Source organism: Melospiza georgiana, chromosome 9 (genome assembly GCF_028018845.1).
Source record: "Melospiza georgiana isolate bMelGeo1 chromosome 9, bMelGeo1.pri, whole genome shotgun sequence".
NCBI classification, from domain to species: domain Eukaryota; kingdom Metazoa; phylum Chordata; class Aves; order Passeriformes; family Passerellidae; genus Melospiza; species Melospiza georgiana.
In genome coordinates this window covers 2,278,007-2,301,148 of record NC_080438.1, presented here as the reverse complement: position 1 = coordinate 2,301,148, position 23,142 = coordinate 2,278,007, and the positions used below count along the sequence as shown (strand labels likewise).

Genomic DNA, 23,142 nt, shown 5'->3' with positions numbered 1-23,142 from the left:
GTAATCCTCAGGATTGTGTGTGAGAGCTGCTGCTCCTCATTGTGCTGCCACCAGAACAGGGATTCCTTGAGTCTTGATTTGACCTTTTGCTGCTGATCAGTGACCAAAAGGGGAAAACCAATAAATCCTTTTGAACTGAAAACACCAGAATAGATAATTTAACTTTTTTAAAAGTTAAATTGCAGAAATAACCAACTGAAGTGTCAAGTTAGGGTTGTTTGTGGCAACAGCAAAGCCAGGTAATTTTAACTGCAAAGGTAAATTCCATATGGTCACAGTCCTAATCACTGATGTCCTTTTCCTTCCCCACAGAGAGGAGATCAGAGTGGTTTAAGCTTTAAACTTTATAGTGTCATTGTGGTTTGTGCCAAAGGGAATGTGGGCTTATAACATGAAGTGTTTATGTTTGTTGTTTACAGACATGTGTATTAACTTACCAAAATCTCACCTTCTCTTAAATAAAATTTATTTTTAGGAGGAAAAAGAAATTCTTTCATTTTCTACTGCTTTTATAGAATACATAGAAGGGGTTTGTCATAGTTATACAAAATGGAAGCCATGTCACTAATGTATGTACAGCACAGTTGCTCACAACTCATTTCTTTCCCTGAAAACAATTTTACCCAAGAATGTTCAATGTCTGTTTTTGTGGCATGACTCCAAAATGCTCCTCCATAGATGATTTTCTTTTGTTTAGAAGTATTTCTTACATTTCAGTAAAGTGCTCAATGTTTTCAAATTCCTCCTCTGCTCTGTTTTGAGGCTTTTTTGCTACAGCAATGCTGCAGGTCCCATTTTTGCTTGCAGCTTTAAAGGGGAACTTAAATGGAGACTATGGACATGGTGATCATTGATGCTCTGCTGAGGTAGGAGTTCCTGCCAGGATTTGTAGCCCACTGTCACACTGCCTGACTGAGAGCTTATGGAACACTCACTGATGTGGATGAGAGCTTTGAATCTTAGGACCTGAATTATGCAATGAAATTTTTTGATGAGGACTCTGGCCAAGCTATGCTTGAGATATGATTCACATCTGGGAAAGGCAGATTTGTCAACACAAGATGCTGCTGGTTCTTGTGTGTCCACTTACTAAATTAGGTTAAATACGTTCCTTTTTTTTTTTCAGATAGGCAATTTTTGTGGGTACTACAGAGACTCTGAGAATTGGGCCAAGAGCTGGAGAGATAATCCATCTTGTCCTGGCAGGAATGTTGGCCCATACAGTCACATCTGGGGTGTGGGTGGGGGGGTCCCTGCAAGGCTTGAGTTGGTAATGGGCTGTCAAAATTGGGGGTAAAAGGTGGGCCAGAGGGTTGTCCACAAGACGGATTTCTGCACTGTGATGTGGTCCATGCTGGGAAAACAAGATTGAGAACCCTTCCCATGGAGGCTGGCTGAGCTGTGCTGGCTGAAAGTGAGGCAAAGGGAAAGGAAATGGTGCTGCTGCAGAGCACAGAGATCCAACTGTGTGAAAGCAGTGAGGGTGCTATTAAAATGCCATCTTCCTCTCCCTTCCCCTTTCCTTCCTCCCTTGCTCCCCCTCTGCTGTCAGCCTGGCTGAGGAAAAGTCAAATAACGTACGACTGTGTTCCTTGGCATCACAACTGCAATTTCCCTTCAGGGGCTTCAAACTTAAGAATGGGAGGTTTTAAATCTTGCTGATTCGTGCTATTCCAGCAAGCATATGTGTGAGGAAAAAGAACAATGCCAGCTCGAAAGAGAAATCACAAGTGAGAAATCATTGCTGCTAAATCAGGTGTTGCAGAGGCCAGTGGAAAATTCAGACACTAAGAGAAGTAGGAAATTGCTTTGTTTAGAGCTGGGAAGGTTAATGAGAATGAATTAGAAAGTGGTCTCTGTGTATTCAGCCCCTAAGGATTTGAGCAAAGTTAGAGGGATTTATTTACTGATTATCCAGACTATACAACTGGCAATAAGATTAAGTGAGGAATTTTGGAACATGCTGACATTTCTTATTTGCATCATTTACTATGGAGATCATTTGTCGGTGCTGCACTGAGTTTGTGGTGAGCCAGGGCTTAGTCTGGCCCAGCAGAGACAGATCTGGTACTTCTCATGGCTCCAGGGATGTGGGGGTGAAAACAGCTTAACCTCCTCTTTTGTGTCTCAGAGAGGAAACATCGAGTTTGTCTAGGTGCTTATCAGGGCAGAATTTCAGAATATTTTCCTAGAAACCATTAATTATGGAAAAGAGCAGAGTTACAGGGGACACATTGCATTAGATCAAGTAAAACTAAAAGACAAGGCTGGGATTTATAGAGCCCAGCACTGGATGCTGTACAGAGCTCCCCCACTGCAAGGCCCCTCCGAGCCCATCCCTCCCAGCATGTACAGGGATGTGCTGCCCTCCTCCCCTCCTCCTCCTCCTCCTCCTCCTCTTCCTCCTTTAGTCACACTTACTTCAACCAGGCTGCTGGGTACCCAGAAGTTACCACCTCAGCTGGAACAAATGAGGAGGGACCACAGAATAGGAGTTCAGTAAAGGATTAATTTCAAACAGAATTATGATTTTAATTCATTGTTCTGGGTACTTACCACTGAAATTTGGTGAAAAAAGTGCAGCCCTTAGACACAGACAAGTTGTAATTTGCACTTTAAACTTGTCATCTCAGCCAAGGTATTTCACTCAGCTCCTGTCTGTGCACTGAGCACTCACTTGCCCCATTTTAACCTTGAGAATAAGAAAATGCCCTGTTGCTAAAGGAATCCTTCAGCTGAGCCTTGTTGCTGGAATAAGGAGAATTCTGTTAGTGACCCTCTCTTGCATGGTTACTGCTAAGGGAGGTAAATACCAGAAAAGAGAGGCAAGGTGTGATTTCAGTCTTCCTGTTAATACTTCCCTGATCAGCCTCGTGGATGACCAATTTTCTTGCTTTCTGTTTTCATCCTCTTTGGTAGAAACTCTGGGATTTGTGTTTGTTTTGGTTCTTAGGGGACTGCATTCCACAGCCAGTAGCTTTAATCCTTTAATCCTGACATGTCCGGCTGATGCCTCCACCCATGGATTGCCTCCTTCCACAGCACATGATCCTGTTCCCCTCACTAATGGCCACTGCTGGATCAGGCTGCTGGCTCTGGGAATGTGTTTCATGCATTTGGTAACAAATCCACAATAAATTTCAGCCTGAACATCATCTGGGCCAATCGTTGCACTTTGAGTCATCCTCATCATGATGAATTCCAGGGTTAACTCACCATGTTTGTGACTTCCCAATACCCACTGACATCCTTCTGCACTGAAATAATAGCAAATACCCTGCCAATAGTACCTCATATCCTAGATTTTTTTTCTAATGTGCTCTTATAAATATGGGGCACTTCATGTGTTGTTATGACAAGGAAATTCTTTGACTGAAAAGTTTGCAAATTCCACAGTAGTATTTGTTTTATAAACAAAGGTGCTGTTTTCCTTATGCCAGCCTCTTTCTGCTTTTGCTTGTCCAGCAGTCTGTTCTGAAAGGCATGAGGCAGCTGTTGGCCCCCAGTCAAAACTTGCAGTGGAGGGAGGGTTATGTAAAAGTCCTTTGTGTGAGAGATGTACATGGCAGCAAATGGTGAAACTGGAGTGCAGATCTTTGAGGAGAGAAAGCAATTCACAGCAAGGTTTTATTTTTTTACTTGATTTTTGCATAGAACAAAAAGTAGGAGATACTGTAATTTAATTTTTTTTTTTTTTTTGCCTTTTCAGAAATCCCTTTTCTTGTTGCAGTGTTGTGGGTAATTTCACACCTCTTTGCACCCAGTAGCACCTGCTGGATAGAAGAGATGTGAGAGGTTGCCTAAAGTCTCTCTCTATCTAGGTCTTTTCTGAGGGATGCTACTCCAATCCTTGGAAGAGATTTGCAGCTCTCCTAATCCATCTATTTCTGTGCTTCACTGTTCTTACCATAAAACACTTTCCAAATATTTGTTTGACATCTTTTGCTGGCTGCAAAGATGCTCATCTCTGCCTTTCCCCAAGTGATTTCTTTTGAACTCATCAGTCCCAATTTAATCTTACCTTTTCCCTTCATGTAATACTTTACAGAGCCCTGAACCATCTTCAATGGCTTCATGTGAACACTCTCAAAATGTTCCTTAAATTTCTGGTGGTGTGATAAGCAGCACTGGATGCACAATCCTTGTCATGATTTTATAACAGCAAGATGTTATTGACTCGTGCTGTGTTTCTATTGCACTGTGGACACAGCTCCTTTTCTGCTGAACTGCTCCATTCTCACATCTAAATGATTTATTCCTGCCTAAGGAACCCCATGGTGGGGTTCTTGGGGTGTCCTGTGCAGGGCCAGGAGCTGGATGATCCTTGTGGGTCCCTTCCAACCCAGGAGAATCTGTGAAATCAAATACTTTCTATCCAGAATGAACTCATCTAGATTTTGAACCTGTTTCTCTAGGTCATTGTGAACTCCAGTCCTGTCATCCAACTTGTTCACATTCCCTTCCAGTTTCTTCTCATCTGTACCTGTAACAAACCCAGGCTATGACCCATCATCCTGAGCATTTAATAAGCACATTATAAACCACATTCCATAGAAGTCCCCTTGGTACAGTTCTCCACTTTGCCAGTGAGCCATTGACAGCTTTTCTGTGGCAATGAGCATGCAAGCATGAACTGCAGGGAGAGCACACTTCCACTAATGAAAATGTCACTTGAGATTGTGGCAGAAAGCCTGTGTGTGATATCTGTGTCAATACCTGTAAGATCTGAATCCCTGCTCCAAAAGGAGGTTGGATTGGTTTGCCACAGTTATTAACCTGTGAGATGAAAGTAAATCCAGATTTCTTGGAGTTCTGGTAATACATCATTTCTCCCAGTGTCACAGTTCCAAATCAGCTTCTCCTCTCCAGGGAGAGAGCCTGCCAGATTGGGAATGTTTGGGATGGTTGAAGCCCTGGAGGTACCAGGGGAGCAGTGTGTGCATTCAGCAGGAGGATTTAGCTCATGGTCTGTCCTGGGCAATGTCTGTAGCCACAGACAACAACAGGAATAAATGATTGTTTAAGCTAATCCAGGGAGTGAAACACTTGTGAAGCAAGCTGCAGTAGGGTGTATCATTCTTGTGGGGGTTATGAAGTGAGAGAGATGCTGTGTGTGAGGGAAAGCCAGATCACAACCTCTGCTCAGAGCAGCTCCAGGCTGCTAATGAAGGCATAGCAGCTGAAAGGGGCAGCCTGTGGGTGGCTCAGTAAAGGGAACAGCAGTACAAAGTCAGGACATGCTGAAAGCATGGAAGACAGTGGCAAAGTCACCCTCTGTGAGGGAAAAGGACAGCTTCCAAGCTGCCTGGGAAGTGTTCTTTTTCTGCTGCTTGCTTTGTTGTAAATACACAAAAGTAATGTATTGTCATTTACTTGTGGTTCCTTCCAGTAAGAAAACCTCACTGTGTGAAGCCATCATGTGGTTTCAGCAGTCCTCTGGCAAAAGGCACACTATGTACAGCTGAGAGGATCTTAGCTAAATTATATATCCAACATCTAACTGCAATGAAGAGAGAATCAATTGTAAAGATTTAGGGAAAAGCAGGGGGGTTAGGACAACTGCAGTGTGCTGAGTGTTGGTGCATTAAAGAAAAAACTTACTTGGATAGGGATATATAAAATAGATTTTATATGTATTTTCAGCAGCTGTGAATTAAAACATAAATGCAATCTGGCTGGAATACTTAATTCTCAGGTGGTTGTTGCTGTTGTGAACTTGGAACTGTAAATGAAAGAGCTGGAAGCAGCTTTGAAATGAGCAATTTCTTACTGCAGCCATGGACATATTTTGTACTGCACAGGGCATTGCTTTGCTAGTGCTCTGATTTTTACCCCTGAGTCAGTCACCTTCCAGTCTGCTTCCTCGTGGTCACTGTTAAGAGAATGCCTTTTTGATTACAGAAAATTGGTTGATACACTGCTCTAAGGAAAATGCCAGACAAATGCTCCTTCTTGGAACTGACATCAGGAATGTTATACAAGACATTCTTAAATATGCTGGCAGCTGCCCTGAATGTAATGAAATCATGGAAATTAGAAGTATTGCTCTCTCTGTGTGGCCAGCTCAGGACTGTTTTCAGTGTGTTACCCACTTTTGCTGTGAATTTCAAAAGGAATCACTTTTCATTAAGTTTCCTTGGGACATTCTTGAATTTGCTTATAATTTCTACAATCAGAAAAATTACCCTGATATCCTAAGGTATTACTCCTTTGTTTTGGATTGCACAGCACCCCCAGTACCACACTAAATCATTCCTCTTGCAGCAGAGAGCTCACAATCTTCAGAAGATCGATAACTTTTCTGGTAGAAATGATGAAATCCTCTTCCCACTGCAGCCAGCAGTAAAATTCCCACAAACTTCAGTGGTTTGGATTTCACAGGCAGTTTTTAGTCTGCTCGTGTAGGGCACATGAGTTAATCCTTAGCACATTCCCTGTACAGAAGGTGTGTGATGCAGGGAGGTTGGAGAGCAGCAGAGCTGTACCTTGGATTTCAGTAGCACCTTCTCCTGCAGGGATCACAGAGCAGCTTCACACAGGTGAGACCACAGCAGAGTGCAAGGGATCAGTATTTCAGTCTAAAGTGCAGGGAGCAGAAGGAAAGGATGTCTGGGGGGTGTGTGGAAGGGTACATGGAAGCACCTTACCTTCCACCTTCCACCTTACCTTCTCCTCATCTGTGGTTTTTTCACCTGTCACTTCTTTGTAGCCTTGGTGTGTTTCCATCACACACTCTGATTTACAGTTTTTCCAGATGAATTCATTTCCTTTACCTGTTTTTTAGCACTCTAGCTTCTTCCTTAGCTTTCTTTGTTGGAGGTTTGCAGAACTCCCTAAAATAATTGCACTTGCATTCCTTTGAAGTAGCAATATTCCATTCCTGTCAACAATTAATAGCAGCATTAAGCAAGAGTCAACTGACTAAAAACCTAGTCCAGATTCATGTGCTGTCACTTAACACTTGCTGTTGGAACTGGTGAGTTCTGGCTCGGGGATGAGGAGCTGAAAGGACTGGGCTGCCTTGGCTGGGAAAGGAGGCATGGAAAGCTGTTTGCACCTTCTTTGTTCTCCCTTCCTGCTCAGCCTGGTGGCAGTGGGCAGAGGCTGGCAGGGTTTGTTCTGTGCTCTGCTTTGGGTTTATTCCCTGAGCAGGCTTTCCCTGCAGGAGCCATGCTGTAAGAAACAGGGATGGGCTGAGGGGTGACCTGCACTGAAGGTGGGGTCACAGAGACAAGAGCTGCTGTGAAACAGTGGCCTGGGGGTGGCATCTCTGTCACCTGGGATGCCCAGCCTTGCCAGGCACCCTCATTTCTGGCTGCTGCTGTTGGCACAGAGCTGAGGCAGCTGAGCAGAGAAAGGTTTCTAATGCTTGGAGGGGTCCTGGAGGGCACAGAAACCTGCTGGAAGCAGATTTCCATCTCCATGATGCCATGCAAACAAGATGGTTTCTGGCATGAAAAGCCTTCAGTTGAGACATCAAATCATTAGGAATACTATGGCCAGAAGCTTTCATAATAAATTACTGTAAAGTCATGAAAGATTGATCTTTTTTGATTTCAGAGACAGTAAAGCAACAGTATGAAGTCAGCTCTGTTACAGTTTCAAACAAGAGACTATTACCCTTTGCCTGAAAGATCAGAGACAAATTACTATTTTTACTTTACATTCTCTTGATGAGGATAATGATAAACATCTGTCACTTTGCTGCTTAGCCAGTTAGGAATCTTATTGCAATCTGTAATTTAAAGAGTAAAAAAAAATAAAAGGAAAAAAAATGCATGAACAAACTGCACTTTATGTAGACAGCAAAGAAGAAAAGAAAGAGAATAAATGTCAAGTACAGGGAAACAGGGAAGGGGGCATTTTGGTCTGTAGTTACTTGGCTAAAATCTGCAGATATATGAGAGATGTATGATTTTTTTATTTCTTTGGTATTTCACAGGGAAAATTACCTTTAGTTTTTCTTTAGACACAGAGGCTAAGGAAAATTGTCTTTGCATTGTGACTTTTGGCTACATGCAGTTTATTAACAAAAAGATTAAGGTTTTTAAGGTGGTGTCTACCAATGTTACAGCATTGAAAACCGTGTTTTCATCAAGAGCCCTTTCAGTGTCCTCCACAGTCACAGGATTTTTAGGAAGCACAGCTAATTGTTTTCAAAGATCAGCTGCTTTTCCAGTAATTCCCCCATACTCTTGAAAGTTCTTTTCAAACACTCAGTTTTGTTTCTAAATGGTACATTGGGTCTTATTTCTTAACAAAACTAGAACTTAACACATCACAAACATTCCATTTCATTTAGCCTGGACTGACCAAGCTGTAGCTGAAAAGGTTCCAAGTGCTCTACCTGGCAATGCTGTGCGAGCAGAAGCAGAGTCTGCACCACGACATGAAACCAGGAATCCCTTCTAGGCCCAGTTTCCTGCAGGGAGAAGCCTCTTTGGTGACATGTTTGCATATTTAGCACTAATGGCCTTTTACTGGTGGGTTTGATACTGATCTCAGCTGCTCCAGAAATGTTTAAAGCACCAGCCATGTGCCAATTTTAGCTAAAAGCTCTGTTGTAAATGGAGCTGTGCTGGCAGGGCTCTGGCTGGTACACAACTCGTTCTCCTTGTTGGCTTCTTCAGTTTTTGCAAGTGCTTTCTCTCTCTTTGTGTTCCTGATGTCCAAGGCCAGGCTGGATGGGGCACTGCTGTGGTGGGAGGTGTCCCTGCCTGCAAGGGGGCTTGGAACAACGTGAGCTGCAAGGCTGGAGCACTTTGGCGGAAGTCAAAACCAAAAGCACTTTGTGCTTCTATGATTTTATGCTTCTGGGTACCCACAGAAGCGTACTCAGGTACTCAGATTTAGATTTTACAGTTTGTGCTATTCGTGCTCTGGCAATTTTTTCAGGGAGAAGTTTGATATCAGAGTTTGGGGAATGTTGTTCTTTGTACTCTCTGGGTAGAAATTCCATGCTTTTGGCAACTGCAAGCCTCAGACAGCAGTTTGATTTTCACCAAAAGGTTACTATTTTTCTTTTAGGTTTTCCTATATTTATACAGGCCAGACTGAGGCAAAGTATAGGCCTTTTAGCTTCCAGTTAAAGTTCCTGGTATTTAATTAGGTCAGCTGTTTGCATACAAAGAAGGTTTCTTTTCTATCCAGTGAAAAAGAGACCACAAATATATAACCCGGCCTTGAGCATTGGAAGCAATGATGCTTTTGCTGTTATCTTTTATAACCCCTTTGTTTATATAGGTGCTGTTCACATCTAACAAGTTGGAGACTGAACTGCAAAATTTGTCACAAATAAGTCAGCTTTAAATAACAAAAGTGGGTTTAACCCACAGAAGGGTAAAATTAAAGATCCAGACTTATGGTGCTGCTTTCTTGCATGGGTCCAGCTGGATGAATGTGAATGGTAAAAGATTTGATAATAAGTATTGCAGTAAGTGATCTGAAATAATTCCTTGGTGTGGCATTTACCACTGTGTATCCTTCTTTGTCTGAAAACTTTCTTTAACATAAAATTACAAATTTGTGTAGAAATACATACATGTGCTTTGTGCAAAAGGTCTCATTTGGCATTAATCTTTAAAGGTCCAAATTTCATGATGCTGAACACTGATATTAAACAAGCCAAGACTTCATATTTTAACCTGTGGATAGTCTTTGTATGAGTTATGTTGCTGGATTACTGCAGTGTAAGTCCAGGGGTTTTTCCCCCAATATGTTTCAAGTTTACTTCAATCTGAAAGACTTTTCTTTTCTCCTTTGCAGACTGAAACTGAAGAAAATGGCCAAGCAGATAATTTTTCAATGGACCCCCAGCTGGAAAGACAGGTGGAGACAATTCGAAATCTTGTGGACTCCTACATGTCCATTATTAACAAATGTATCCGAGATCTGATCCCGAAAACAATCATGCACCTCATGATCAATAATGTAAGTAGCAACCAGAGTTCTAAATCAGTTCAATGTGTCTGTCAGATCTCTCACTCTCAAACACCCCTCTGGAACACAGCAGCTACTAAAGAGAAGAATTAATGTTACACTCATGGACAAAATATTCCAATATTCCATAGTACTTGAAGTTCTGCAGCCTTCTCAAAGGGTGGCACGCTGCCTTGAGTGCTTATCCCAAAATCCTAAAGAATTCATTTACACCTTAATCAGAACACAAGTTATTATTTAAAGGTAACTCAAGGTGGGGATGCTTTTGTTTTGCTTTTTATTTGATGTCTTGCTTTTGATATAACAGGAAGAGGAACTGGGAGCTTGGTGTGGGCAGCCTGTGAGAGCAGTAGCGCAGAGTTGTGCTTCCTTGATTTTCCATCTGCTGGCCTTTGTCAGGGTTCATAAAGCACTTCTTATTTTGTTTGGGTTTCTTTATATTTTCAGGTTACCATTTCCAAGGAATAAATCTGGAAGCTTTGGACACTGTTGTTTAGATAAGCAGATGTGGTTGGTTGATTTATTGTGTGTGTCTTTCTTAGATCTGAAGATTATTTGGTTAAAACCAGCTTTGAGATACCATTGTTTTTCCACTGCAGTGGGAGCTCAGTCTTCACATCCTGGCAGAGTTCTGAATGGACCTTGTTGAAAACTGAGCTTTAATATTAGTGCCACTGCTGCCATACAAATTACTGATGGGACCCAGAGCCCCTGCTAGCTCTGAGAGGTCATCAAACCAGTCAGCCTTTAGCAGTGCAATATGCTGGGAGGCAAAGGTGATTAGAAGGTAGCATTTACTCTTGACTCAGAGCCACCTCTAGCCTTCATCTGATGGATTTCATTAGCCCTGTGGAATTTGTGTTGCACTTAAGAGTTAGGTGGTTGGACAGGAAATTTCAGTGGGATTTCCTTGTACATTTAATACAAACAGATTTTTTGCATGAGGGAAGAAATTTTTCATTAAACTTCTTCAGGTTTAGGGGAGTCAGAATGTAAGTAATGCTCTAGTCATGGGTGAGTTTTTACAAAAAACCATGGGAACAATGGAACTGCCTTTTTTTTCTGGAAATCAGCCCTGCTCTAGACTTCAGAAGTTGAGTGTGTGTCCTCACTGCTCTTTCCAGATCATTGCTAGCAGCTCACTGCTTTGACTTAGCCTATCTCCAGTGCCCTTGGAAAGGCTGGGGTTTAGCTTTTCATTTCATAAACAGCAGAGCTCAGTGAGCAGTTGCTTTTGAAACCTTACATTAAATTTTCTGCCACTCACCTCCTCATCTGGAATTGTTTAGGGGTCTCTGAAGTGTGTGCTTCTCTCTCAGAAGTAAATTGCTGCGAGATTTTGTGCTTTCAGTCTCATCAGCTGTTGGTGACACTGATAAAGCCTGCCAGGCTGGCACACAGAAACCACACACTTAAAATATCACCAAGCTTTCAGCTGACCTCATCGTCCCAAGCTGCATTTGGGCTTCCTAGTGAGCTGAGGCCTACACCTCCATCCTAGGGTTTAAATTTGTGGCAAAAAATCCTAACATTTTAAAGAACTGTGAAAAGTTACATAGAAGCATTAATGAATTTCTTTCTGTACAGCACAGGCAGTAAAATACCATATTGAAAACAATAGGTAAAATAGCAATTTTTAAAAATCAGGGCTATTGAAAAGAGAAAGAAATGGTTGAATCAAGAGTGCTGAGCCTTGCCAAAAGGTTGTGCAAAGATCTGGAAAGGAGTGGAGCTGTGATTGAAGGTGGGTCCTGTGAAGTTGTGTGTGTTCCTTGGAGTATTCAGAAGTCCAACCCATCCACCAGGAGTTAAGTGAAAACACTTTCCCTCCCCATTAATCAACATATTCTGTATTTTCTGCTGCCCCATCATGTTGCCTCCAAAACTCTGGAAACAAATTGATCCCAAGGAATTTGTTTCCATGACAATTGCAACCTCCCAAGTTTTCTTAGAACTTCCTTTCCACTTTGTGGGCCCATAAACAAGTACTTAGAATTCAAGGAAAGTATCAGATTCAAACTCAGTGTACAGAAAATAATTACATGCTGTCCCTAAGCATATTTTGGGGCCTAAGCCTACATTGTTGTGTTCCAAGTGCATCCCTTGTTCTTCCCCTAGGGTGGATGTTGATTACCTTAAAAGAAAATACATTTACCACACAGAACTGCATTGAGTTACCATTACCAATTCAAACATGCCCAAACAAAAAACACATACACAAGTTTGTATTTCACAGTGCCTTGGTATCCTGGATTATTATACAAGAGGGGTGGTCTTAAGAGTAGTCAGTATATGCTCCATAAACAGTGCTGATACTGATCTCAGCTGAGGAGGAAAACTCCAGAGGACTTGGTGCTGCCAAACTGCTCAAGGAATGGTTGTGTTTGCATTTGAGGCAGTGCCATGTGTTGTCTTCCCCCTGAGGAGGTTCCAAGCCCACCTTGCCCCATTTCAGGGTGCCAGGGCAGATTTGGGGCACTGGCATTTGGATGCTTGCTATGGTTCAGCTTTGACTGCAGATCTGTGAAGGAAAATGTTTTAAATCATTCCTGTGAGCCTGCTTTCCACAAAGGAGCAAACATGAGTAAGCATCACTTTTCCCTCCATTTCCAAGCTGGAGAAAGTGGCTCTGGTGGGAGATCTTCCTCTGTCTAGCACAGCACAGGAGGGCAGAAGGCTGATCCAAGATCCATCCTAAACACAGCAGTCTTCCCTTTCCAGAGGAGGGAGTTACTCAAATCCTCTGCCAGTGACAGACAGGGACCTCTCATGATAATTGTCACAGGCTGATTTTTTTCAAACAGATATTTGTGGTTTAACAATGCCTTTACAATCAGCTCTGGCCTTAATCTAATTTTAGGACTTCTTTTTTTGAAGTGATGCCATTAAAATGCTCATTTCATCGAGCAGAATGTGATGCTGTTTAACTGTGATATCTGTTTTTAATGTGGAGTTTTTGGCAATCACAAGGAAAGTAGTGTACTCTGGCTCTTGATCAGTACCATCTACTGGAAAACAGCATGAAACTCATGGAAAAATGTTGCAGGCTTTGCTAAGAATTTGTGCATCTCCTGTCATACGTGAATGGGAAATGACAGCCAAGCCCAGGCAATGTGGTTTTGTTTCCCTCTGAGCTCTGTCCTGGCTGCCTGCTCATTGCTGGTGACCAGAAAGGGTCCCTTGGCTGTGCTGGCTCTCACTGACCTTGTCTAAACACAAACACTGCCTTAGTCTCACTGTCAGCCTTTAAATCACAAAACTAGCACAAACCCATGAGCAAATGGAGCTCAGGTTTATGTAATCAGAATCCTGGGAATGTACTATCATCGCTATCTCCAGCTCAAAAAAGCTTTATGGAGCAAAGCACCAGATGAGAAATAGATCAGAAGAGCAACAAGTCTCAAATGCAAGGATTTAGTAGGTCAGCAGTTGGTCTATTTACCACAGTCTTATTTAATCAGAGTACCTCTAGCTTTTTATGTCTCTTAATGTGGCCCAGGTTTCCATAACCAGGGCAGGCATAGCAGGAAATCAATACAGTAAATTAGATTACTTGGAGATTTCTCCCTTCAGTTTGAATGTGTGTGGATGGGTTATTCAGAATCTGACAGACCTGCTGGAAATGAAAGACGCTGTCTACGGTCGGGTAAATCGTTGCTAAGAAAGTAATTAACAGGTATATCATAAAGCCTGAAAATTCCCATTCCCAGGGGAATTTATATCTGAAGGTACTGCCATTTACTTCCCAGTCAGCCCTTTAGAAATGGCCCAAAATGGCAGCTGGCTCCTGGCAGCTGTTGGGAAATGAAGGGTAAGCAGAGGTGTCACCTCAGAGATGCAGAATTGCAGCAGAACTGGTGTAAGGTAGTAAGAGAAAGTGATGCAATCTCCTGCTTCCAGTGATCTCCCCTATATTTGTTCAGCATTGTATTTTCCATAGAGACTTTTGTTTATTTCTTTGGTGGTTTGGATTATTTTCTTTTCTGTCTGCTTGTGAAAAACACCAATCACTTGTTTTTAAAATTTAAAAAGTTTAATAGTAATAAAATGGTTATAAAAATAGTAATACAATTTGAGTAATAAAAATTTGGACAATTTGGATTAGGACAATACGAGACAATAAAAACAAAGAGTTACAGACAGTCCAGGTACCTTTTTCTGGGCAAAATAAGCCCGAAAAAGGACCCACGTTAACAGAGGATTAAAAAAAAGCAACACCCTGTTGCATATTCATACACCTCATCCATGATGCATAAATTCCATTCAAACACAGGATTCTGTCTGGGCAGTGTCAGCTTCTTCCTCTGAATCCTGACGGCATCTTCAGGACTGAGCAAGGCAGGAAGAATTTCATTTCTCCTGATAATGGAGCAATAAATTCTCTTTCTCTGACAGATTCAGGTGTCCTGTGGGAGTCCTTTCTTTAAAAAAAGTATCCTACAGAGCATTGTTTCTATTTTAACCTTATGTTATAACCTAAAACTATATTTAACACACTACTTAAGAAAATTAATACAGCATAACTTTCTAACATAACACATATAATATTCATTTGAATATTTGCAAAAACCCAATCATAAAATACGCATTTTTCCCACTGTTGAAACAGGTGAAAGAATTTATCAATGCAGAGCTGCTGGCTCACCTGTATTCCTCTGAGGACCAGAACACTCTGATGGAGGAGTCGGCGGAGCAGGCGCAGCGGCGGGACGAGACCCTGCGCATGTACCAGGCGCTGCAGGAGGCGCTGGCCATCATCGGGGACATCAGCACCAGCACCGTGTCCACCCCTGCTCCCCCGCCTGTGGATGACTCCTGGCTCCAGCAGGCACGCAGGTGAGCAGCCCCACAGCCCCACAGCCTGCCAGCTGCACTGCCACGGCACCCAGCACAGGCACTGTGCTCTGTTCCATTCTTTCTCTGACCTGCTGAGATCTGTCCAGCAGGTCGGGTTGTGGCACAGTCCCTGCCCTTGGGGTGGTGTTGGCTTTTTATACTAAAAACTACATGTACAATATTTACCATAACATCCCAATATCTATCACCTATTCGACACTCTGTCTCTACTCTAAACCAATCACCATCACAGCAGAAGATGGAGCGCAAGAAGTAGGACAGGACACGCCCAGATTCCTCCATCTTGCCCCTTGAACTCCCATTCTAAACCCCCAAAATTCTACTTTTTCACCCTGTGACAAATTCGCTATCATTCTACTCAAACTCTTGTGGCTTGTAAATCCTCACACAAAGTTGGTAATTGTTTCCATGGGCTAAAATCAAAGGCACGGGTGTTTGTGACTCTGTGCCAAGGTCTCTGAGTCCCCTGCCAGGGTCTGGGATCACCCAGGGCAGCCAGAGGAATGTCCTGGGTCCTGACACTATACTATACTAAAAAATACAGAAAAAATCCTTACTAAATGCTAAAAAAATAATAATAAAAACTTCTGACTCTTTTCACAGTCCCGACACAGCTTGGCCCTAATTGGCCAATGAGTCAAAACAATTCACACCAGAGTCCAACCAAGCAATCACTTTAAATACACAATCTCCAAACACATTCTGCATAAGCACAACACAAAAAAACCCAAATGAGATAAGAATTGTTTTTCTTTTCTCTGAAGCCTCTCACTGCCTTTCAACTTCCCAGGAGAAAAACCCTAGGTGAAGAAATCATGTTCAAAAAATGTAAATGCCACAGTGGCCAGCCTGATTGTCTTGGGCACTGCCACTGTCTTTGTTTTTTTGGTTTTTTTTTAATTTAGGGTTGGGATTAAATGTGTGAGATGGTATTTTATGTTTGGATGTTTATTAGTTTTTATCTCCATCACAGTTTTATAAACTGGGAGTTCTGCAGCGCTTCACTCTAACAAACTAAAAATGGAGTTGTATTTCTTTTTCCACAAGGCTTTTTAAGGGTAAACTGTCTAATTAAGAAAGTACTAATTAGGAAATTATTTTTACTTTTAACTTAATAACTAACTAGTCATGGCCTGTAATGTGGATCTTTAAATTTAATTTTACAATACTATTCAAACTTATGAAGAAGAAGGACTAGATTCTGTCTTTAAACTTCTATCTTGTCTTATATATATTACTATATTCTAAAACTTTAAACTCTAAGTTTTCCACCCTGTGATATTGCACGCTTCTATTCAAACTCCACACCCACAATCTCAGTTCTATCATTCCATTTTGGAAGCCTTCTCCACAGCCTCAGGTCAATGCAGTGTTCTCCTGGGGGTCAGTGTCTGTCAGTATAGAAAGTCTGAAATTCTCAGTAACCAGAGTTCCAACAAGATCAGGAGCTCCCTCCCTGCCTGTCTTTTTGGGAAGATGCTCCTCCAGGTGTTAATGACATCTGTGAGGAAAATCAAAACATTTTCCCGTATATAATATGGGAATATTCCTATATATAATACAGAAATATGTTTATATATATAAACATACCCACCTATTCTGTGGGTATGTTTATGTGACCACCAGACAGGATATTTGCCTTGCAGAAGACCATCCAGTGGACTTACAGCTTCTCTGATGCTTCAAATAGCAGCTGTTTCTGTCACCCCAGTTTTGTATCCACTTGGCCTCCTTTTGCAAGCTGTTATAATAATTCAGCATGTCAGGCTCCATGTCCTAGAAATTCCACTTAACAAAACATTATTAGGACTTGAATAATAAAATCCATTTTATTCACCTCTTTGCTTGTATGCTGCCAGTGGGAAACACATGAGTCTTAATTGTATGTGATCCTCCGACACTGACAGCAAAGGAAAATGCCAATAAAAACCATCTGTCATAAGTTTTAACTTTTGTTTAAAGCAAAATACAATACATCAAAGAAAACCCCAAACGTGCACCCCCACCTTACTGAACTTTTCAAATCTCTGATATTTCCCCAGATCACCTCCTCCAAGTCCTTCAACTCCGAGGAGACCCACCCTGAGCAATCCCCCCAGCAGGCCCTTGTCCGGCCGAGGGCCCGCTCCCGCCATCCCCTCTCCGGGCCCTCAGGCGGGGGCGCCCCCGGTGCCGTTCCGCCCGGGAGCTCTGCCTCCGTTCCCCAGCGCCGAGGGCCACGGGGGGCCCCCCCAGGTTCCTTCCCGGCCCAGCCGGGCTCCTCCCAGCGTGCCAAGGTAAGAGCTTGGTGTTCCTGGGGCTGTGCCATGGTTCTCTCCCCTGGCACCGCACAGACGAACCCTGCGCTGCTCCCTGGGTGCAGCAAAGCACAACCGGGCATGCCCTGCAGTCTGAGGGGTTGGATGGAAGCACTTCTTAGCACATAGCCCGTTTGAAAAGAGAGGAAGATTTTTTCATTTTAAAAAATTCTGGTCAGTCAGTTGGAAGACCCTGATTTGTTAGCATTAAAAACACCAGTTCTGATTGTGTTGTACCTCATAAGGGCTCAGAGAGAGAGAGGGAGGTCACCTAGCCCCAGGAGGAGAGGGGCAGGGGTACAGCTCCTCACTTGTGCCCTTCTGAACCCTCACCAGAGGAAGCAGGGGCTCTCCTGGGAGAGAGAACAAGAGCAGTTCTTGTAGAACCAGTGGAACAAACTGGTAGGAGTCTGATTCTTGTCCTGCAAAGCCAGCAATTGCCAGCCAGTTGGAAACAGTCCCTGGTTCTCTTACAGGGTACATCATATGGTACCAAGCAATTAGTTAAAGAACAAGATTATCTTCAGTGCATTATTATTTCCTTTCCTTCTCAGAGCTTTGCATTTATCAGGACCTTTTAAAGTAGCTTTGCATATTGTATAATTTTCTATGGCATTGACTGCTTTTTTTATTTGTTATATGACTAGAATGTCCTTAATGTTTATTTTCACAATGATGTAATACACTTAATCACTTATATATATATATTAAAACCTCTGATTCTGAGGGATTCATTAACTTTCTAAATTATGAGAGGCGTGGGCAGATAAGGCAATGTTGGAACAAAGGGGTTTCTCCATTTTTGATAAATTAGCTGTTACATTGAAAGTACTCACAGTTTGAAAAAAAAAAAAAAGAGCCAGCTAAATAGGAACCAAAATAAAATGTGCACATTTTCAATTTTGAAAACGGTAATTGAGAAGAGTAGCTTTGGAGAAGAATTTTCTTTTAAATAGGTGAGATCTGTCATAGTTGTCAGTAACTTAAATTTGAGGCTCAGTGTTTCTAATATAATTACCCTTTATAATAGAAAGCATAAATATCAAAGGGATGAAGTATTTTTATACATTTGCTATGAAAAGGGCGTTGTTGCATCGATGCCCAGCCATGAAACACTTTCACCTCAGTGCATATCCTGTAGGGGTAGAGAGGGGGGGAGAAATCTGGAATTGCCTTTCAAAACTGGAAGGGAAGAACCCAAGGACCATCCCCTTGCTGGGAGAGCCTGGGGCTGAGCCAAAGGGTGCTGGCCCTGCTGCTTGCTCTGTGCCATCAGAGGCCACCTCAGAGGGATGCAGGGCTGAGGTGCAGCTGTGCCAGCTGTGCCACCCGAGAGAACCACGGCTCCCATCCCCTGCCCTGCACGGCAGCACGTCTCCCTCCCCTGCCTGCCCTGGCTGTGCATGGATGCTGCTTGCCCAGGGTGCCTTGCCAAGAGCATGTCTGCTGATCTTGTCCTTCATGCCAGAGGGCTAGGTGGGATGGAGACCAGGAAGGAATTTTCTAGCACGCAAAAGACACTTGGGTAAGCAGCCTGGGGACGCCTCCGCTCGGGACCGCCACTGGTGGCATGAAAAGCAGTGGTGGATAAAGGAGGTCAGTGATTTTCAACTTGTAGCTGGATACAGAACTGAATGTGAGACTGCCTGACATTTTTGTGGAAAAAAATAATCTGCAATACACATCTTCTGGACTAGATCCTAGTTCTGTCTTTTAGAGCTATGAAAGCCTCAGACAGAAAAAAAAAATCTCAGCTGCTAAAGAATGAAGGAAGGGTTTGCTATTCTGCTGAAACTTCAGGTTTCTTCTGCTGACTAAAGTGTGAGGGAGGAAATCCCAGGGAAGGGGCTGCAGGGAAATCACCTGAGGGGGACAGTGTGGCCAGCTCCTGCGCCTATTCAATGTTTCTTTGGAGCCCTGGAATTTCAGCTACACTTGGTCTGGTTTTAATAACAGCCTTTGCAGGATCATAGGAAATTGACTCAGAAAATGGGTCTGAGATATTAAAAGGGGGGAAAAAGAGTTTTGAGGAAGAGTTCTTGTGGAAACTTGAGCTTTTTCTGTGACTTACTTTTGAACTGGAGCACTGTGCTCTGACTGTTCCACCACCATTTTCTGCAGGGATTCCTTGAAGTGTTGGGATCTCTCTTATCTAAGGAAATAGTTTAACTTGCTGAGAAGAAAGTAGTATTTTTAAAGTTTATCTCCCTTTCCAAAGGAGCTTTCTGTTGCAGCCCCTGTCCCTGAGACATGGAGCTGCAAATCTGACATACTGAAGAAATACAAAGTTTCCATTTTCTCCTGTTCTGCCTTAAGATAAAAAGATCATTTTCAGGGGTGAGACTTGGACTGTCCTTGTCCAATGAGCAGATCAGCAGCACACGTTTGATGTGGAAAATTTGGCACCTTACCATGACATACAGCCCATCTTTGAAAACACATTTTTTTTTCTTCTACTTTATTAGGATTTATCAAAGGAACTGTACAGAAACTGTGAGCTCTCAGCATTCTCTCACTGTTCCTCCCTTAATGTACAGGGAAAGGAAAAGAGTCAGGAGAGCAGGAAATCATTTTCTTCCCTGCTTCACTCTGATTCTAAAGCTGGTTTGGGTTATGTGCTCTGAATATTTCTGTAAGGAAACAGAAACTATTTGCATGATACATGCCTCTTTTAATTAATCCCACTTGAGGTGGGTGGATCTCTCCAGCAAAGCCTGTGAGTAAAGGCCCCTGGCTTTAAGGGCTTGATGCCAAAGCATATATGATTTGTGAAATATTCCCCACTGCCAGAATCTGGATTATTCCCCCTCTCTCTTAAAAGGCTGCAGTAGTATTTTGAAAGAAAATGCAGCTGTGTGCTTGCTTTGGTAGGACAGCTTTAGGCAGGCACCAGAAGCACTCCAGCTCACCCTGATGTGTGTTTGCCTGCCTGTGTGGAAAGCCTGATCTTGACCAATTTAAGTTCTACTGTGGATGCCTGATTTTTAGCTTTTAAATATCCTGAATGGGAATCTCAGCTTTGCCACAAGGAAAACAATTGAATTGGAAATGTTTTCTTCTCTTGGCAGCAGAGCCCGTGGCGTTTGTGGGGGTGGAAGGGTGCTGCCCTTTTCTCCCTGTGTGCTGCTACTGTGGATTCACCAGGGCTTTCCCAACAAAGCCTGCTCTGGAACCAGGGGATGGTTCCTGACTTTGTCACTGAGACAAAGGTGACCCCACAGGAGGTGAAACCCTGGAGCACGTGTGTCACCCTCAGGCAGGCTGGGGCTGGTCTGTACATGTGAGGCAAGTGGTGGGGAGAGAATTCACATTGTGCTCCTCACACACTGTCCCTGCAATTTACTTCCACCCACAGGCAGCCAGCAGGGAAGGGCTGGTGGCAGCTCTGCAGCTCCCCTTTGTTATGCCACCAAGGCTAATTCCATCAGCTGCTGGGTTGGTAGCTAATCTACCTTGCAAGCCACCATTCCATATTTCTGCCAAACTGGCAGGAAAAGGTACTTTTACCTGACAGTAATTGCAGTTAGAAATTTTCAGTGCAGAAAGCATTACTGCCTGACATCTCCCAGCCCACAGGCTCCCACTCAACTCTTTGGTTACCCAATATCAACCATTCACAAAGTTTTCTCTGATGGATTTTTATGGATTAGAGTTCTTTGAAAAGATTTAATGAAATGTCTAACCCTGTGCATTGAATGATAAAGAGATTTTGTGCAAAAATTGCACATGATCCTCTGAATAAAATCTATGTCAGAGTGCATAGGCATATAAGGCCAGAAGGGTTATCCTGCCTGAGCCTGGGAATCTTCTTTCTCCTGAAAGCTTGACCTTGCAGCTTTAAAAGCTTACTACTGTATTTTTTAATGGAATATAAATTGTAATCAAATAGTCATTGCACCAAATTCTTCTGGCAGGATGAGTGAGAGCCCACCTCAGAGTGTTTGCATGCTGACTTGGATGATCTTAATCTGAACAGCCAAGTAGGAGAGCACAGCTCTGTGTCCTCTTTGGATGGATCTTTGGCAGAAGTTCTATTCAAAAAGTATAGTCTGCAATTAGGATTGTTTCATGCAAGCAAAGAGACAAAAGTGTTACATGGACAGAATTCAAATTCCTGCTGAACCTCAGGAGAAAAGAAAGCCAAAGAATAATTTAATTCTGCATCTCATGTCAAGAATATACAGCTCCATGGGCAAAGCCAGAGCCCCTCCCAGGGGGGACACTGCCCTTCTGTTTCCTGTCCAAGGACCCCAAAATCACAAGACTTAGGAGAATATCAGTTATTATTTCTGTGATTTCTGCCCAGGGGGAAGACAGCCCTGTGTAATTTGTTACCAGTCTAATGTCCATTTCTTGTGGAAATGCACACCCAGTAATATGTTACTTCTGCTGCTGGCTGCTTTGAGCAGCAGCAGAGTCCATTTATTTTCTCTTATCTCTTAGAAAGAAGCTCTGCATTTCCCCCTCCTCCACTGGGTCCTTTTTCACTATTTTCCCTTTTTCTCTCAGCCTTTCCCTCTCTGTCCCTTTCTTGACCATCCTGTTTGCTTCCTCTTTCACCTCCTCCTTTCACTTGGTTTCCTGCCTGGTACATTTGTCTCTTTCCCCCATGTACTCCTTCCTTTCCTTCTCACCATCTTGTCTTGGTTTCCTTCCAAATTATCCCTTCCCTGCCACCTTTGTAAATCTGTCACCTTGCATTTCTGTCTTTTAGAGTTTTTTCAGACAGTTTTCAAGCCATAGAATGCAGTATTTGGCAATCTTTCTTAGCAGCAGCCTGGTGGCAGTGGCTGTGACACCCATGAGGAACACAAGCTGCAGGTGTAAACCTGGGCTCATCTTGCCACTCTGGTCATGGGATAGAATCAAAGAATAGAATCACAGAATCCTTTGGTTTCAAAGGAACCTTTAAAGGTCATCTAGCCCAACCCCCCTGCAATGAAGAGAGACAACAGAAGCACTGAAAGAAGGAGCATTCTGCATGAGGATAAGTATTGCAGGGCTTGGCCAGAAAGCAGGTCCCAGCAGGTTGTAAAAACATGTAAAATGTCACAATCCAGCAAGTCTGGCAGTTTCATTGTAATTCTGCAGTGCTGATCTTATGAGAGATTTGGAATGGCATTTGCACAGAAGTGATTCTTCAGCTGCCTGAGCTGTAATGCCATGAGAGATAGAGTCTTCACTCTGCTCCAGGAGCTTCAGTGATTGCTGCCCCTAAAAGGATGCTCTCTTTTAGACTGGCAGTAGGATTTTGTTACTGCCTTCCTTTATATTCCTCTCCCCCAGATGAGTCTCCTGAAGACTGAGGAAAACAAAGTTCATGGGTTGCCAGACATTTCAGCCTGGGGACCAGATCTGCTGCCACTGACTCTTAACCTCTCTCAGCATCTCCCTCCATCAGCCAGACACAGGCTGGTCATATCTGCAGTGGCCCAGGAATTTTCTGATGGGCTGTGGCAATTAACAGAAGTATCTGAAGAATCACTTGTTCTGCTTAGGGTTGAGGTTTGATCCATCTACTGCACCTCAGGTAGCTGTAATCATCTTGAGTATTGTCCCTGAGCTACTTGCTCCTGTCTTATTCAACAAAAAATTGTTTTAAAACAAAGTGACATTCAACTGGGGCTGCTGCAAGTCACTTTAAAAGTTCAGCAAAGAGGATCTGGCAGTGAAATGGCTTTTCATTACTCTTAGTGTAGACCAGAGCTATGTGATGGGGAAGGGTAAGTCAAAGAGATGCAAGAGAGGGGAAGAAAAACAAGGAACCTGAAAAGCATCAGAATTCCAGAAGTGGTTCTGGAATAAAGATGATGTTGCAAGTGCAGTCCTCAAACATAGTAGGAGGGTCATAGTAGGTTTGGTTTTGGTTCTTTTTTTTCTTCTTAGCATATTCTCTCTCAAGATAATGTTAGCAGAAGGAAGTGGTTTTATTTTTAACATCTCTCTACTTGAAGAAAGAAAGTAGAGTCAAGCAACAGCAGTTGTTTGACAGAAATACAGGAACCTGAAGATGTTATTTGTGCCAAGAACTGATTCAGTTTCATGATGG

The 23,142-nt window shown here is 42.9% G+C and overlaps 1 protein-coding gene across 3 annotated transcripts in view; it reads left to right on the top strand.

Annotated features, from left to right (window-relative positions):
- The window catches only part of DNM3 (dynamin 3), a 169,309-nt gene that overhangs the window by 136,577 nt on the left and 9,590 nt on the right, over nt 1–23,142 (top strand). For all 3 annotated transcript variants that reach the window (XM_058030315.1, XM_058030314.1, XM_058030312.1), the window contains 3 exons: nt 9,766–9,930; nt 14,549–14,775; nt 16,839–17,072. In XM_058030315.1, coding sequence (XP_057886298.1) covers nt 9,766–9,930; nt 14,549–14,775; nt 16,839–17,072 — 626 coding nt within the window. The remainder of the gene's footprint in view (nt 1–9,765; nt 9,931–14,548; nt 14,776–16,838; nt 17,073–23,142) is intronic.